At 43.4% G+C, this 17273-nt stretch overlaps 1 protein-coding gene across 2 annotated transcripts in view; it reads left to right on the top strand.

The window, feature by feature from the left end:
* Positions 1–1480: 1480 nt before the first annotated feature.
* The window catches only part of kitlga (kit ligand a), a 75245-nt gene continuing 59452 nt past the window's right edge, over positions 1481–17273 (top strand). For both annotated transcript variants that reach the window (XM_083655055.1, XM_083655054.1), the window contains exon 1: positions 1481–1782. In XM_083655055.1, the coding sequence (XP_083511181.1) occupies positions 1768–1782 (15 nt within the window). In that variant the 5' untranslated portion in view covers positions 1481–1767. The remainder of the gene's footprint in view (positions 1783–17273) is intronic.

The following is a 17273-nucleotide window of genomic DNA, read 5'->3' as shown; positions in this document are numbered from 1 at the left end:
CATTCTTAACACCTTCTTAACGACGAAACACTCGCAGATTCAGCCGTGTCAGGCAAAAGGAGGTAATAATATAGTGTCCACTGTTGTGTTTTTGCCTTTTTCCTTTCTTTCATGCACCCTTTAGTGTTTAAAATTGGGGAACACTTGAAAATCTCTCCTCTATGTAATATGGTTACTTGTGTTTTAAATGTTTTACCGTAGGCTATATTCCTCTAATCAGAATGGATTCCTTTTATAATAAGAATGTTGTGGATTTATATAGCACCTTTCACAGAACCCTTCTTAAGAGCCTTCTTTAGCGATGTGTTAAGAAGGCTGTTAAGAAGGCGTTTGGGAAACACTTCTTTGGAGCCTTCTTAACTCCTTAACTCCTTAAGAAGCTTCTTAACTCCTTAAGAAGCTTCTTTGTTGGGAAACGCAGCCTTGTCTGTTACCGGGTAGACTCAGTTCTCAGTCTCTAAACGTCTGGGAGACGAGACTAGTTACCGGGTGTCAGAGCGCTGTCCATGGTTCTGATATCTTGCTCTATGACCCCTCTAGTTACCCCATAAAATAGCCTAAGTAACTCATTCAACTGTAAAATCCAACATATGTTGGTATACACACACACACACACACACACACACACACACACACACACACACACACACACACACACACACACACACACATACACGTGTATATATATATATATATATATGTGTGTGTGTGTGTGTGTGTGTGTGTGTGTGTGTGTGTGTGTGTGTGTGTGTGTGTGTGTGTGTGTGTGTGTGTGTGTGTACTTAACTAGCATGTAGCCTACTACAAAATTGCTTGCACTGGGGCCCATCATGACTACCCTACGCGACTGCTGGGGGGCACCAGGGGTCCTTGTGGCGGGCGGTTCTCTAGGAGGTCCCCAACAAATTTCGGAATGTTAAACCTCAGCATTATTTCATTTAAAAGAAGTTGAAAAAATTAAAGATGTAGAAGAATGGCTGTTTTGATCAGTTTCTCTGTTACCTCTCTATACCTACAATACTATAGACAGTCTTGAAATTCCGGACCAAATCATATCTAACGTAGAAAATAGAATAATCTTAGATTCTGGTCTGAGAGACCAAATCTGATCAAATGGAGGTCTGTGGCCCTAGTGTGGACTAAATGAGTGGCCCTTAATATGGAAGAAAAGAAAAAGAAAAAGCACTGCTAAATCCCATAGGCTACCATAAGGTCACTACATTACTAGGCACTGCAGACGCACTAGGTCTCATTGGGGACATTTGTGATACCACAGGTGATTGCAGTAGGCTATGGTCTAAAGATCTATATGATTGCGTATCGTTTCGATTATCCAGGATGTAGTGGTTTGGTGTTGAGTGAACTCCATGCTGTGTAGAGCAGCCCGTCAGAGGGCGGCTCTTGGAGCGCTTTTACGCATCATTATAAAGGCTTGTCCTGCCGAGGAGTCTCCAACTCCTTCCGTCAGTCCGCACAGTGCTGCTCTGCACGCCGCTGTCAGTCCGTCAGTCTCTGGATCTAACTTTCACTGACTACACTAGATATTTGGTGGATCGATGCCACCCGCCCGCCACATTATTAGCCTACGGGTTGCAAAGGTTTAACGTTAGGATATCTCCTCTTCGTTGTTCTTTTTCTGCCCTGCTTGGATACTACTGACTGAGGCATTGGATATGTGCACACGGGATGATGACAACCCCTTTCCTCCCCGTAGAAGTAAGATAAAATAGGCTTTCGCGTACACTGGATTTACTCCTCTCGTTCCATATGAAGAAGTCAAAAGTAAGTGATTTTTCCCGTGCTTTGCTTTCACTTTTAAAGGCATTTTGCATTGCGACGCAGGGCAGTAGCCTAGCTTTCCACTGTGAGCAGTGCAGTCCGCAGATACATGGTTTATGGAAACAATTAAAGTTCTATAACATTTGTTATGAGGCTTTAATAGGTCATTATAGGCATGAGTAGCCTCTGTGTCGCCTACAGAAATAACCCATTCAAGGCAAATTCCTGGTAGGTTTTCACAAGCTACTGTAGCCTATTAAACTGTTACTGGATCAAAGCGTGTCGGGGTAGTGTAGGCTACCGGAGGAAATGTTTCATACTCGTGGATTGCGGGTAGCAGTGAAGCCTATTGCGAATTCTCTCTAAACTTTCCTTTCCTTTAACTCGTTTCAAAATGTTCCACCTGTCTGGAATTTAAGCAGCTTGTCCTATCCACGTCTTCCTTATTCCGCACGCAGGGCAGACTTAATGGCTCATAAATCAATAAATTGATTTTTGCGGCGGCGCCAGTCTGGCATAGTTGTGACTATTCACGGTAGCACTTTATAATAGCCTAACGTTCAGTAGGCTAGTAGGCCTATAAGCTATTAGTTAATTATTTTTTTCATTTAGGCTACTAATTATTTCCTCATAATTTGTTCACGATTAACAAATATGTATAAAGACAGGTTGGAATATACAAACTTTTAATAGTTACAACTTAATCTAGCCTACATCAGCCTATATTAATGTTTTGTAGCCTATAAATGATTAGTTCGTCATTAGTTTATAATTAACTATAGCTTATAAATGACTGAAGGCGTATAGGCTACTAGGCTACTGAACGTTATTATAATTATGCAATGGTGACATTAAAACCCGCGGGCGGGCAGGGGAGAGAGAGTCCAAGCTAAACTGTCACCCACTTCAACACTGTCACTGGTCAATTAAGTAGCCCTAAAGTTGAACTGCTGTTACACGGACAGCTGGTTTGGTATTCCCATAATAAACTAAATGATTAGCCTTTAAAACATATGGCCACTTATAGGCTAATTGATTCTTATGTATTGCTGGCTGCAGTGAATCATGCCCACCAACTGTCGTATAGGCTAATTGTCTTGACTCCCTTTTAAATTCAGAGTCTCGTGGGTCATGGGTGTAATAAATATTGTGATGTTCACTGCTGGCTGTTTGCCTCGCTGGTGGACTGGAGGTCATAGGTCATAGTTTAGGGTACTCCAGGCAGGGGCTGCTGTCCCAGGTGCTCTTCACTGTGGAGCTGGGGCGAGCTTTGATAAGGCTCTCTGCCTGCAAGCTCCCACACGATCGGCTCAAATGATCGCGACCAAGTCGATCTTTTCGGCTCACTGGGGCATTTTTCATCCATAAGCCCCCCTTCGTCTTTGCCTGTAGGCTATCTCAGGTGCCTGCACTTCTAACCACTTTTCATCGGTTATTCAATAAACAGCCTATATCCTATAAAAGGTAGGCTATAGGCTATTTAAAAGGTGGACAAATATAACTCCAATCAATTTGAAACAAATATCAATAAAATCAGTAGGCTATAATAATTTCAGGAAAACAATTATTTGTGTGTGTGTGTGTGTGTGTGTGTGTGTGTGTGTGTGTGTGTGTGCGTGCGTGCGTGCGTGCGTGCGTGCGTGCGTGCGTTTTAGCTATCTGATTTGCATGACACCTATTCAGTAGGCTAGCATCCTGTAGGTAGCTACACTGGATTCGCCCATGTATGGATTTACATTTGCTTAAAAACGTGCGTGTGGCCTACGCAAATAGAAAAACGGCCAAAGTGCATCCAGGCAGGCAGGTTTACATCAAGCTGCGCCTTCATTTGCATAGCGGGTTCTTGGCCCGTCTGTGTGGTTTGCCCAGTTAGGATAGGCTACTCAAGACGTCAGATTGACATAAACGCATATTCATATTTAGACTATCAGTAAGGATCTGCGTGTGCGCGCGTGTGTGCACGAGCATGGAAGGGGGGAAAACCTTTGAAGTTTCCTGTTGAAAGCATGTGTGCAGAGCATTGTCCCTGTCATTTTTATAGTTTCCTTTGCCCTGCATGTCTTTTTAGTGAAGTGATGTTTTGCGTTACCTGGCAAGGCAAGGCCTTGTTTTTTATAGCCAGGGGTGGGCAATAATTTTTCCTGGGGGGTGGGGGGATAGGGGGGGTGCACATGAGAAACCCAGATTGTTGCCCCCCACTACAACCTCTAATTTTAGAAGAAGAAAAATATTGAAAAAAATATAAACATAGGCCTACTTATTCTTCTATTTGTTTTTCTTATTTATGTCACTTATTCTTCATTTTCTAGCTTCATAAGTAAAATGGTGTAGTTTGTCTTTGACGTCCCGGGCCACGCAGTCACAGAACCATCATGAGGGCGAGTTCTGGGACTTGTAGGCTACAGTGTGGTGTGTAGCCTATTGGCCTATGTGGTAGTGAGAGTTACAGTGTGGTGTGTAGCCTATTGGCCTATGTGGTAGTGACAGTTACAGTGTGGTGTGTAGCCTATTGGCCTATGTGGTAGTGAGAGTTACAGTGTGGTGTGTAGCCTATTGGCCTATGTGGTAGTGACAGTTACAGTGTGGTGTGTAGCCTATTGGCCTATGTGGAAGTGAAAGTTACAGTGTGGTGTGTATGTGGCAGTGAGTTTATAATAACAGTATATTATATCTGTAGGCTATAGCCTATATCAGTCTATGGCTCTTTTTCCATAAGGGGATCAGGACTCTCAGCTTCTCAGATTGTAGGCTCAGATTTGTAATAGCTATAAACAGATTATTGGGAATTCAAAAAAGGCATTCTCAGCTGTGTTATCAATTATATTTATAATAAAGTATAGCCTACACCTAAGAATGTATTTTTTTGAATTGCCAATGTAATGTCTCTTTCGAACAGTGGCGGCCGGCCACTAGAGGGCGCCAGGGCGCCGCCCCACCTACACCCACATGAAGGAGGGGGAAATAAAACGTGTATATATATATATATATATATATATATATATATATATATATATATATATATATATTTTATGAGCGAGGTGAATATTAGATAGTGAGTATATAATCTGCAATAAATATGTAGATTCATAATGATCTACATGTGTAGCCTACTGTTTTGGGTCAACTACTTTCTGCCACGGACGCTGTCCGGGGACTTCCGGCTTCCACCAGTGCTAAGCCAGGATCTGTGTAAATTGCACATGCGCAGTTCGCTCTCAAAACAAAGGGATTCGGGGCGCTGGTATCTAGCGACCAGGTGGAGGTGGGGCCAGGTAGAGCGACGGCAATGCATTCTTTACGGACTCTATTTGCATGCACGAACGTGCTTTCCTCATAGGTAATGTAATGTAACTCAGTGTTTATGCCATGTGCTTTTCAAGTACCGTAGTTAAATATGGATGCTAAAGCTATAATGAGGGAAGTTTGATGTAGAGATCAGAGGGCTGCTGACCAGGTTACTGTGTCTATTTCTGTCATCTGCTCCGTGATTGATATGCCTACTAATCTGTTGCCCATATGATTCAGAAGGTACTAGTAGGCTAACGTCCGTTACTACTTGCTTGATTTAGGGCTGGAGTGGATAATTCAATAGCCTATTATTGTTTGTTGTCTTTCAGTAGAATCATCGTGATGATATGAAGTTATTTTAATAGTGACATTTCTGCTGTCTAAATTGATGATGACAAGCAAATGTTAGGCTACTTAAAAACTGATCAAATGAGGTATGGCAGGAATATTATTTGAAAATGTAAGGTTTGTTTGACATCACCATTCAGTTCAATGAGATGAACACTGATTTTGCATACGTGAAACATATGATATTGATATTGAGAATAATCCTTATGATTATCATATTGATTTCAACCCCATTGTCCAGGCCTATATTTGGTATAGCCCTCCCTGGACAAAAATGCACCAGCCGCTACTGCTTTCTAATAGCCTACCACATGCCCAGGATGTAAAATGTTTCTGAACAGAGCCGAGCCAAAACCTTTTGTGATAAATGAGACTGTCCAAGAGACTTGTGAGTCAAAACTCAGCGGAACTCACACGCTGTGTGTGTGTGTGTGTGTATGTGTGTGTGTGTGTGTGAGTGAGTGAGAGAGAGAAAAAGAGAGAGAGAGAACATTTTGGACCCAGCATGCCAGTAGATAGCACTAGTTTCTGATGTCTGCTGTGCTAAAACACACAAGTTCCAACACATAAACCTGCTTGAAGGCCAAATCTCTGGGGAGGGGTGGACACAGTGTGGGTGGTGCTGTGTGTCTGTGGGTGGGTGGGAGGTGTGGGGTACAGAAAGGTCATTGGCTGAAGCCCTCTCCCCTCAGGTATCTGAAGGCGTAGCGATGGCAGGTATAAGGAATCAGTCAGATAGGCCAGTGATTCTCAACATTTTTCATTATGTAGTACCCTCATTTTGCACACACTAGAGCCATGGACCCCCATTTGATGAGATTTTGTCTCTTAGACCCAAATCTGAGAATATTTGTATTGTTAGATATGATTTTGTCCAAAAAGCCATCATGACCCTGTATTGTAGTTAGAGAGCTAACAGAGAAACTATCAAAAAGTCATTCCTCTACATTATCTGACTGTGAAATCTTGTAAATGAAATAATGGTTAAGATGAATAATTCATCAATTTGCTAGGGACCTCTGGAACCACTTCATGGATCCCCAGTGGTCCCAGGACCACACGTTGCAAATCACTGATATAGGCTACATTTTGTGAAATTATAGACGTCTTCTCTTCAAATGTTTGGCCTTTGCAGGTAGAAACCATATACACCTCGGGTTTTGACCAAATGCAAAGTGTGTGACACAAACTCTATTGAATTTTTAAAACGAAACCACCATAACTCCAGGGTTACTGATTTACAATGTTGCCCGGGTTAAGCGTCTCCATGCGGGGGGTTAAGCGTCTCCATGCGGGGGGGAAGCGCTGCAGCGTTGAAGACCCCAGGACGTCAGTGGGAGTTTAACAGCACTTTTCCAGTTTAACTGGCCAGATGATTGAGATGCTCACAGCTGGGCAGGTCACGTCCACACAGCTGCAAATCCATAGGTCAAACCCTGATAATGAAAGGGATCAGAATTTCACTATTATTTTCACACAATAATCCATGGGTGTAGTGTTTTCTGTGGCTACTAAAGCAGAGTGGGGGGTTAGAAGCAGGGTGCAGCAGGAAAAAGGCAAAATGCAAATCAAAATCACTGGGCGTTCTCCATCATTAGAATGAAGTAATTATGTTGCGTAAGCATGCAGGAAAGGCAATGTCACGTACACTTCATTAATCACAGTCAAATCCATTATTAATCTTAATTTGAAAGACTAAAATGTTGTCAGAAGAGAGCTTGTGATGTCCAGGTAGTGTACCAGTAGATTCCCTGCGTCCCCGTGTTACTTCCGGCTTGGTCGGGCATCCATACAGGCACGATTGGCTGTGTCTGCGGGTGGGAAGCCGGATTGAGGGTATGTGTCCTGTCCTGCATGGTCGCTGCACTAGCGCCTCCTCTGGTCCGTCGGGGCGCCTGTTCGGGGCGGAAGGGAACTGGTGGGAATTTGTCCATCACAATCCTTTGTCCATCACATTCCTTTGTCCATCACATTCCTTGGTTCTTCACCGTGTTTTCTGGTTTTGTCAGCAGATGCATCAGGCAGCTTGAAGAACGTTGGTTTGTCAGTTTTGCTGCAGGCTCTGTGACTCATGTTTTAGTCACTAACGCCTGGCTGCACATCTGTGTCCTGGATGTTATTAACACTGTAAATGAGGAAATCCATCAGTGCAGCATTAGTGTCTGTCAGTGCTATTTGATGCACGCTCTGATAAAGCTTTGGTTTGGTTTTATGGTTTAATTTTTCTTGCGAGGTCAGTGAGTTAAACACATAATGAACTTCTACAAGCTTGAGCTTGACAGTTTCTGATAACATGACAGTCATATTCTAGCTCAGTTAACCAGTGGCTGATCTCCAGCGACATTTCACAACTGGATAACTAGGATCATACTAATAAATCTACAGTGTGAATAAAGACACATCATATTTGGTTTAATTCTTTTTATTTCACTTCTGGACCATCCTCACAAAAACACGACAACATATGTCTATTTTCCAGGGTGTTAAAACGACCCATGTTGTCCTTTTTGCGACCTCTTGCAGTCGTGTGAGTAACTGCATGCGTGCAGTGGACACGGTGGAGTCGGGAGTGGTGACCTCTAGTGGTCTTTAACGTAAAGACAGTCTGATATTGAAATGGGCTGCTGACACGTTAGGGCATAGGCGTGGGTTAGGTGGACCTGTGGTAGCGTGCTCGTCTCTCAACCGAGAGAGTTCTCCCATCAGCGTGTTCCGTTTTGAACCCTGATCCAAACCATAACCAACCCTAACCCTAACCCCAACCGAAATCATAACCAACCCTAACCCTAACCATAACCCTGACCGAAACCATAACCAACACTAACCCTAACCCCGACCGAAATCATAACCAACCCGAACCTTAACCGCCGATGAGCGATTGCGACCCAGTGGTGAGTCGAGCTCGAGCCGTGGGTGGACTCACTCGTCCGGTCCGGTGGCGAGAGCGGGGAAGAGTTGGTGCCCGGTGCGCCGAGTCTCCAGGAAGTAGCCGTGTCGAATAGGCCATTTTGGTCAGTGGAAATATACCTATTCTGTCATTTCTCTAGGACATATTGTTCATTTCAGTTTTACTGTCTAGCAAATGACTTCATGGAAAATCGTCCTGGGTGTGCGGAGCCTACGGGGAAAGGGAAAATACTACTCTGTGATTGAATGAGGTTTTGTGCATGTCAAAGCTAGCACAGTTTGGCATTAGGCCTATTATGGCAAATGGAATAAATCGCCTCCCATCTTTCCCCCTGCACACACACCATGCACACCTCGTTTGAACTCACTTCCAGAAAGCTCTCCTCTTTCCCCCTGTCCTTAGATACCAGCAGGAAGCTTTGGAGGAAGAGAGAGTTGAAAACTGGCTGGGATTTGAAACTGAAGCTGAAACAATATAATGAATGTGTTTCATCTTTATTCCTGCCTCAACAGCTGTCAGCTACAGTATGTAACAGTATGTACAGTATGTACAGTATGTAACAGCTACAGTATGTAACCGGCAATCTGGACACCCGAGTCTATCAGTCTGACGACTAATAAGACTCCGGGACAGATGGCCGATATTTCAGGGTTTCCCGTGTAGAGTGGACGTCCGCGCCAAGACTTCCTCTACCGTGGTTGTTTACAGTCTGACGACGTCTCATGCGTTTATCCACCTTATTCCTAGCTGCCGTGATGCCTTATGTGAAATATGGGTGCTTCTTCCGGTGTAATCCTCCCAGCCTCCTCCCACCGTTACGTTGTTGACACGGACACAACATAGCCCGTCTGTAAACCATGTTTCAAAGCTGCAGGCAGGCGAACCGCGAACAGAGCAAATCACATCCAGCTTGGCCAGAAATCTCACCGATAAATATCACAAAGTTGTTCAAAGAGCAACAGAAATAGTGGATGTGATGTTAGATAACATTATTTCATTCCCTCAAATAAGTCGTCAAACGAGTGTTGTGACAAGCAAATTTTTCCAGCGTCGGAGTTTTGAGGAAATGTGCCAGCTGCAACAATCAGTCACGTTCTAGACCGGACCTTGCACCCATAATTATTTTACAGCGGGGGATTCAAAAATAAGGTGGATAGAGATGAGTTGAAATATCAGCTGGACCTAAAACACCTACAAAAAATATCAATTGATCAACTCCAACTGCATTCTCGCCTCAATCGAACGATCGTAAACAATGACTGCGGCGCACAGAAGCGCAAGTGTAGGTGCGGACGTCCGCTCTACACCGGAAACATGGTCTGTCCCAGACACAGTCTTATTAGTCGTCAGACTGATAGACTCTGGGGGTCCAGATTGGGTAACCAGCTGCATGTTTGGAAAGATGTGAAATACCAGGCTAAATGTGAAAAGAGGGCTGATGTTCTGTCGTTTACATTATCCCCAACAGCACTGTGTAGTGGTGCTAGAAGTTTACATTATCCCCAACAGCACTGTGTAGTGGTCCTATAAATTTATATTATTCACAACAGCACTGTGTAGTGGTGCTAGAAGTTTATATTATTCCCAACAGCACTGTGTGGTGCTAGAAGTTTATATTATTCCCAACAGCACTGTGTAGTGGTGCTAGAAGTTTACATTATCCCCAACAGCACTGTGTAGTGGTCCTATAAATTTATATTATTCACAACAGCACTGTGTAGTGGTGCTAGAAGTTTACATTATCCCCAACAGCACTGTGTAGTGGTGCTAGACGTTTATATTATTCCCAACAGCACTGTGTGGTGCTAGAAGTTTATATTATTCCCAACAGCACTGTGTAGTGGTGCTAGAAGTTTATATTATCCCCAACAGCACTGTGTAGTGGTGCTAGAAGTTTGAAATACTGTCTGAAGTGGAGGAGATGGCTCTTCACTGTGAGGGATGCATTTCTGTGTCAAAATGAGCCAGAGAGTGCATGCTGTTGGAGCAGAGAGTGCATGCTGTTAATGAGCCAGAGAGTGCATGCTGTTAATGAGCCAGAGAGTGCATGCTGTTAATGAGCCAGAGAGTGCATGCTGTTAATGAGCCAGAGAGTGCATGCTGTTAATGAGCCAGAGAGTGCATGCTGTTAATGAGCCAGAGAGTGCATGCTGTTAATGAGCCAGAGAGTGCATGCTGTTGGAGCTGAGTGCACTCCATTTACCTTGCTGATATGCTTGCTGGTCTCTGGTGATGGGGCGTCAATTTTTAGAATCACTAGTGCTGATACGCGTGTGTGTGTGTGTGTGTGTGTGTGTGTGTGTGTGTGTGTGTGTGTGTGTGTGTGCCCACTGCCCACACATCGTGTGCTACCTGCTGGCCAGCCTCCCCTCCCTCCTGTGAGAGAAGTCTGGCCGCACGGAAACAGGCTACTGGGATATAATAATAATAATAATAATGCATTTTATTTAAAAGCGCCTTTCAGGTCACTCAAGGACACTTTACAGGGTAAAATCAGATGCAGAGCAACAAGTAAGCAAACAGCATAAAATATAATATAAAAGAGTGGAAGGGAAATAAGATAGAACAAAAACAAAGAAACTAAACAGTAAACAAAGAAAACACCATGGAAATTACAGGGAATATGCTACTTTGAAGAGATGAGTTTTGAGGCTGGATTTGAACAGGGGGAGGGTGTCAATGTTACGAATGTCAGGAGGGAGTGAGTTCCAGAGTTTGGGAGCAGAGCGGCTGAAAGCTCTGCTCCCCATGGTGGTGAGCCGGGCAGAAGGGACAGAGAGATGGATGGAGGAGGAGGATCTGAGGGAGCGGGTAGCCCTCCCTTGCTCTACAGCTGCTCTCCCATTGGAGCGACTGTGTCAGTCGCTGCCGGATGTCCGCTCCCGGCTTATTAATCTGTCATTGGCTCCGACCATGTCAATCAGAGCAGCTTCCAGCTTAAATTCTCTTCCCCCAGGTAACTTTCCTTGTTTGAATTGTGTAAGCTGCAACGCCATGATTAAAGGTAATCAATTCTCACATCCCCATACGGGGAAATCGATGATGGTCAAAGATAGAATCACATGTCGGTCCACTCATGTTGTCTACCTTTTAAAATGCCCTTGTGGTTTGTACTATGTGGGGAAAACAAAAAGACAACTGAGAATTAGAATTTCCGAACATAAGAGCAGCATCAGAAGGGGTGACGAGAATTCTCCAGTTGCCAAACATTTTAATAAATATGACCATGGCGTTTGTAGCTTGCGATTTATGGGGATTGAGTCAGTGGGGCCACTTCTGAGAGGAGGAGACAGGGAGAGAAAACTTCTCCAGAGAGAAGCATATTGGATACACCACTTACAGACTGAGCATCCTAAGGGTTTAAATGAAGAATTATTGCTCTCTTGTGTCTTATAAGTGGTTTGATCCCTTGTTTTGATTTGTGATTGGTCATGCTTACACATTTTGAGATGGGTCATCTGCTCCTGTCAAGCAGATTTAGACTGAGGGGTTTTCTTAAATTTTTCTTATATTTTTCTCATAGGCTACTTCTAATGTGTTTTTGGTATTACTTATCTCGTTGTGGCAGATACCATTTATACAGATTGACACTTGTATATATCTACAATTGTCCATATTTATCTACCTTCTTTTTTATATTTGGCTTGATACTTCTTTTTTATATTTGTCTTGATACTTGAATACCTGTTCACAGATTTATTTCTTTTAGGATCTGTGAGTGATTTAATCAGTCATGTCGATGTATTCTGATTAGCTGTGTGGTCATCTTATTTATTTGTTATGTAGGTTCTTGACCACTCTGTCTGTTCTAGATATACCCTAATGTTTGAGATTGATTGATTGATTGATGCATGCATTTTCAACAGCTGGTTTCATTCAGCATGGCCCTGGCTTCTACTTATATGGGTCACACCCACTGTTTGTAGCAACGCTGAGGAAAGCCTGTGAGGCTGAAACGCGTCCGTTGTACTATACTGCTGCTGTGCGCATTAAAAGTTTAAACTTATTAACTTAACTATAGACATCTGTGAGTGCTGTTTTTGATTTAATTTTTAAGTTCTGTATGAGTCTGGGTCTCCGTGTTCTAATCATTCAGATGTGGGCTGTGTCTCCTGTGTGGAGTGTGGAACAACTCGCCCCATATGCCAGCTGTGAGTGTGTATTTTGTGTTGTAAAACGACACATGAGCCATTACAGGTGAGGGGACACAGTGTGAGAGTCTGTTCTGTTCTGTTCTGTTAGAGTCATGACACATGAGCCATTACAGGTGAGGGGACACAGTGTGAGGGTCTGTTCTGTCCTGTTCTGTTAGAGTCATGACACATGAGCCATTACAGGTGAGGGGACACAGTGTGAGGGTCTGTTCTGTTCTGTTCTGTTAGAGTCATGACACATGAGCCATTACAGGTGAGGGGACACAGTGTGAGAGGTACAGAGTCTGTTCTGTTCTGTTAGAGTCATGACACATGAGCCATTACAGGTGAGGGGACACAGTGTGAGGGTCTGTTCTGTTAGAGTCATGACACATGAGCCATTACAGGTGAGGGGACACAGTGTGAGGGTCTGTTCTGTCCTGTTAGAGTCATGACACATGAGCCATTACAGGTGAGGGGACACAGTGTGAGGGTCTGTTCTGTCCTGTTAGAGTCATGACACATGAGTCATTACAGGTGAGGGGACACAGTGTGAGGGTCTGTTCTGTTCTGTTAGAGTCATGACACATGAGTCATTACATGTGAGGGGACACAGTGTGAGAGGTACAGGGTCTGTTCTGTTCTGTTAGAGTCATGACACATGAGTCATTACATGTGAGGGGACACAGTGTGAGAGGTACAGGGTCTGTTCTGTCCTGTTAGAGTCATGACACATGAGTCATTACATGTGAGGGGACACAGTGTGAGAGGTACAGGGTCTGTTCTGTCCTGTTAGAGTCATGACACATGAGTCATTACATGTGAGGGGACACAGTGTGAGAGGTACAGGGTCTGTTCTGTTCTGTTAGAGTCATGACACATGAGTCATTACATGTGAGGGGACACAGTGTGAGGGTCTGTTCTGTTCTGTTAGAGTCATGACACATGAGTCATTACATGTGAGGGGACACAGTGTGAGGGTCTGTTCTGTTCTGTTAGAGTCATGACACATGAGCCATTACAGGTGAGGGGACACAGTGTGAGAGGTACAGAGTCTGTTCTGTCCTGTTAGAGTCAGGGTCCATTCATCACCACAAACATCAAAGTGCTTATTGGTTGATGTCCATCAAATCACTATATGAGACTCATCCTGTAGACTGCTTCTCATCTGTCATCAAGAGTGTGTGTGTGTGTGTGTGTGTGTGTGTGTGTGTGTCTGTCTGTCTGTCTGTCTGTCTGTCTGTGTGTGTGTGTGTGTGTGTGTGTGTGTGCGTGCGTGCGTGCGTGTGAAATCTTTACAAAACCACATGATCTTATTTTTAGTGCGTACCAAGGGAGCCAGACAGGAAAACCAAAGCCACACATACAGTAAGGAGTAGGACATGTCGGGTGTTTAAAACAATATTTTAAGATCTCAAAAACCAGTTAGGGTTGACGACATGCTGCCAGTTAGGGTTGACATCACACTGCCGGTTAGGAATTCCTCCTTTTGCCTTTTCAACTTGACATGCAAGCTTTGTTAGCTTTGATCCCAAATGTTTTAGACCCTGGCTTGGGCTTGTCTGCACAGTGAGGGTTTAAATGTGTCAAATATGTGAAATATAACGTGGAGCTTTGTCATGTGGGACTTTATGGAGTGACTGGCTGTCAGGTGGTGTTAGACCATGGTGGTGGGTCCGTTCTGTCAGATGCTGCTGGAACATGGTGGTGGTGGGTCTGTCCTGAGGGTTGGATTGACAGGTGCTGTGAGCCAAAGGCACCGTGATTTGATTTGCGAGACTAATGTGTGGCTTGTAAAAGGCAATTACAAACTTCTCAACAATGACTCACTTTCTCTGGGGTTTTTTATGATTTCCAAGAACAGACTTGAATTCTGTCTTGTGAACTTGGGCTTGAGGTAAAGATACCGTAGGCTATATAGTGGGGATATTCTTTTTCTTTTTCTTGCGCCTCTCTCTCTGACATACATGATCGTTCTCGGAAAACAGAGGAATATTTCGCTGTTGTCAACTCATTGGGAAAGTGTTTAATCAGGTCATAAATCAAGTAAGAAGTATAGGTCATTTCCCCATTGACTTCTATATAATCAAACCCCTTTTTGCAGCCAGTGGAGTCGCCCCCGTGCAGGTCATTCGAAAGAATGCAGGTTTTAGACGCTTGCATTGGCTTCAGGAACGGCGCTACGAGCTAGCTACGAGCTAGCTACCCGCTTGGTTGTCAAAAGGAGAATGGTGAAAACCTCGTAACCTTGGTTATTTTCATGCTTGAAATTCAGTTGGAGAACTCACTGCTCCTTTACACACAGCATTATGAAAGCCTTTCAAAAGGTTTTTCAAGGTTCCAACGAGCTGTGACTTAATTGAACCTTTGCACACTTCATAATCCAAAGTTATTTGAACTGGCGATGAAACAGGAATTTAATGTTATTCTACTGCTCCACTGTGATTCTAAGTCACTCTGGATACACAACACCATTGACTTACAGCCTGGAATCTAAAATGCAGATGCCACACTTGATATAAGAATCTAACCTTAGATCTAAAATCCCCAGGGGGGCTTAATTTTCTATCCGTACATGCATTTACTTGAAATTAGATTTTTGTGTAATTTTTTTCTATGACGTGTAATGTGCTGTATCAAAGGGAGATTTCCAGTAAAATGCCTACAGTAGTGGACTTGGTTTCACGCGGTAGCTCCATTCCACTAGCCTGCTGTATCAAATGGAGTGTAGGCACAGTCGGAAATGTAGAACTGCTGTAGTTATACTGTAAATATCTCATTAAATTAGCACACTGCTGTAGTTATACTGTAGATATTCCTGCAGGCTGCATGTGGCCGTGCATTATGTGCCCTAGTTCTGTGTTAAAGGCGCGCGCGCGCCACTGCAAACTCACATAATTACAGTAACAGGAACTTGAGATCAGTTTCACGCGCAGAACCCCTGTATATTTTCACAAATATCATCATCCTAAATTTGATGAAAAGATGGATTTGATTCGCTTCAATCTTGTGGAAAGCTTCTTCGCCAATAGCACATCTCTATGAAATTGCAATTTGCTATGGTTAACCAGATGATCAAGTCCTCCCCCAGGACGTGTCAGAAGACTGCGTGAAACCCAGTTTGAAAACTGTGTATTCTTAGTGAACAAACATGACAGTGTGTACAGGCCCGGTCAATACCACATTGTCCCAATCAAATTTGAATGCACATGGAATCATTTTAATTTATTTTATTTGCCATACAAGTGCTCACAATGGTGCTCATTCTACCCAGAGTTCATGGGCTGTTTGGAAACATTTTTGTCACGAAAAAAAGTATGTCAATCTTGTGATGGTCTAAGTTTGGATATTTCAATGGTCATGGTTGAAATGTGACTAAACTTTGTGCTGCTATCGTGACAAAAAAACATTTTGAAGTTTATTAGTCTTGAATTAAAGGTTACATCAGAATCATGGTTTTATAACTTCCTTCGTGAAAGGGCTTTTCAATGCTAGGCTAATTTGTTTTGTTGTTCATCAGCCTGGTGTGATCAAAGCAGGCTACATAGTACGCTACATGAGTCAGATTTGCATAAGTGGTCCACAATTAATTTCCAAGAGCTCGTTAACTTCAGGGAGCCAGGCAGCCATAATAAAGCACACGTCATACTGTAGATTCAGGGATAAATTAGATCAGTTCAAAGGCTCAAACACACGCACACGCATGCACACACACGCGCGAGCGCACACACACACACACACACACACACACACACTTGATATCTTCGTACAGAGCAGCAGCTTCTTTGATTACCTGCACATTTGTGCACCTTCAGGTTTTTATTATATAGTATTACATCATGTTTTTACTTTGACTATAGCTGTTTGGTATCAATGCTGTTACTGCTGCTACTGTGCACCCCGGCTTCTCTCTCTCCCTCTCTTTCTCTCCCTCTCTCTCTCACCCCTCTCTCTCGCTCTCTTTCTCTCCCCTCTCTCTGTTTCTCTACCTTTCTCTTTTTTTCTCACCCCCATCCCTCTCTCTCTCTCCCTCGTTCTTTCTCCCCCCCTCTTCCTCTCGCTCTTCCTCTCTCTTTCTCTCTCTCATCCCAACTAGTGAAGCCTGATGGATGCCCACCTAGAGCCAAGTGTGCTCCAGGTTTCTTCCCGTTGCTGTAAAGGGCTTCTCTCCTTGCTGCCGGCAGGTGCTCGCTCTTGTAGGGAAATTGTTTCAATTCAATTGTTGGGTCTAAAATAAAGAGCCTGGCTGGTCCTGAAACCTGCTCTATTTGTAAAGCACCTCAAAATAACTTTTGTTATGATTTGGCGATATACTGTATATAAATAAAATTGACTTAAAGGCCGGCTTTACCGTGGGGAATATGAATATATATTAATTCTTAAAAAATCTTAAATTTCGAATCCGTTGAAATTTTTTAAATTGCTTGTTCACAGCCAGAGAAAGAAATAAATGAAAAAAAAAAAAAAAAAATTGGGCCAGGTGACGCGTTTCGCGTCGAAACGCGTCACCTGGCCCATTTTTTTTTTTTTTTTTTTTTCCATTTTTTTTTCTCCTCTGGCTGTGAACAAGCAATTTAAAAAATTTCAACGGATTCGAAATTTAAGATTTTTTAAGAATTAATATATATTCATATTCCCCACGGTAAAGCCGGCCTTTAAGTTGACTTGAGTAGTTGAAAATAGAGAGAGGCAAAGGTCCTGGGCCGGATTTGAACCTGTGCCGGATTTGAACCATGTGCCGTTGCATTTACATGGTATGTACACGGAGCAATGCACCAGGTCAGCCGAGGGTTGAGGTTTACAGTGGAGCAAGTTAG

Source organism: Poromitra crassiceps, assembly GCF_964638095.1.
Source record: "Poromitra crassiceps genome assembly, chromosome: 18".
NCBI lineage: Eukaryota > Metazoa > Chordata > Actinopteri > Beryciformes > Melamphaidae > Poromitra > Poromitra crassiceps.
This window is presented reverse-complemented; position numbering and strand designations above follow the sequence as displayed.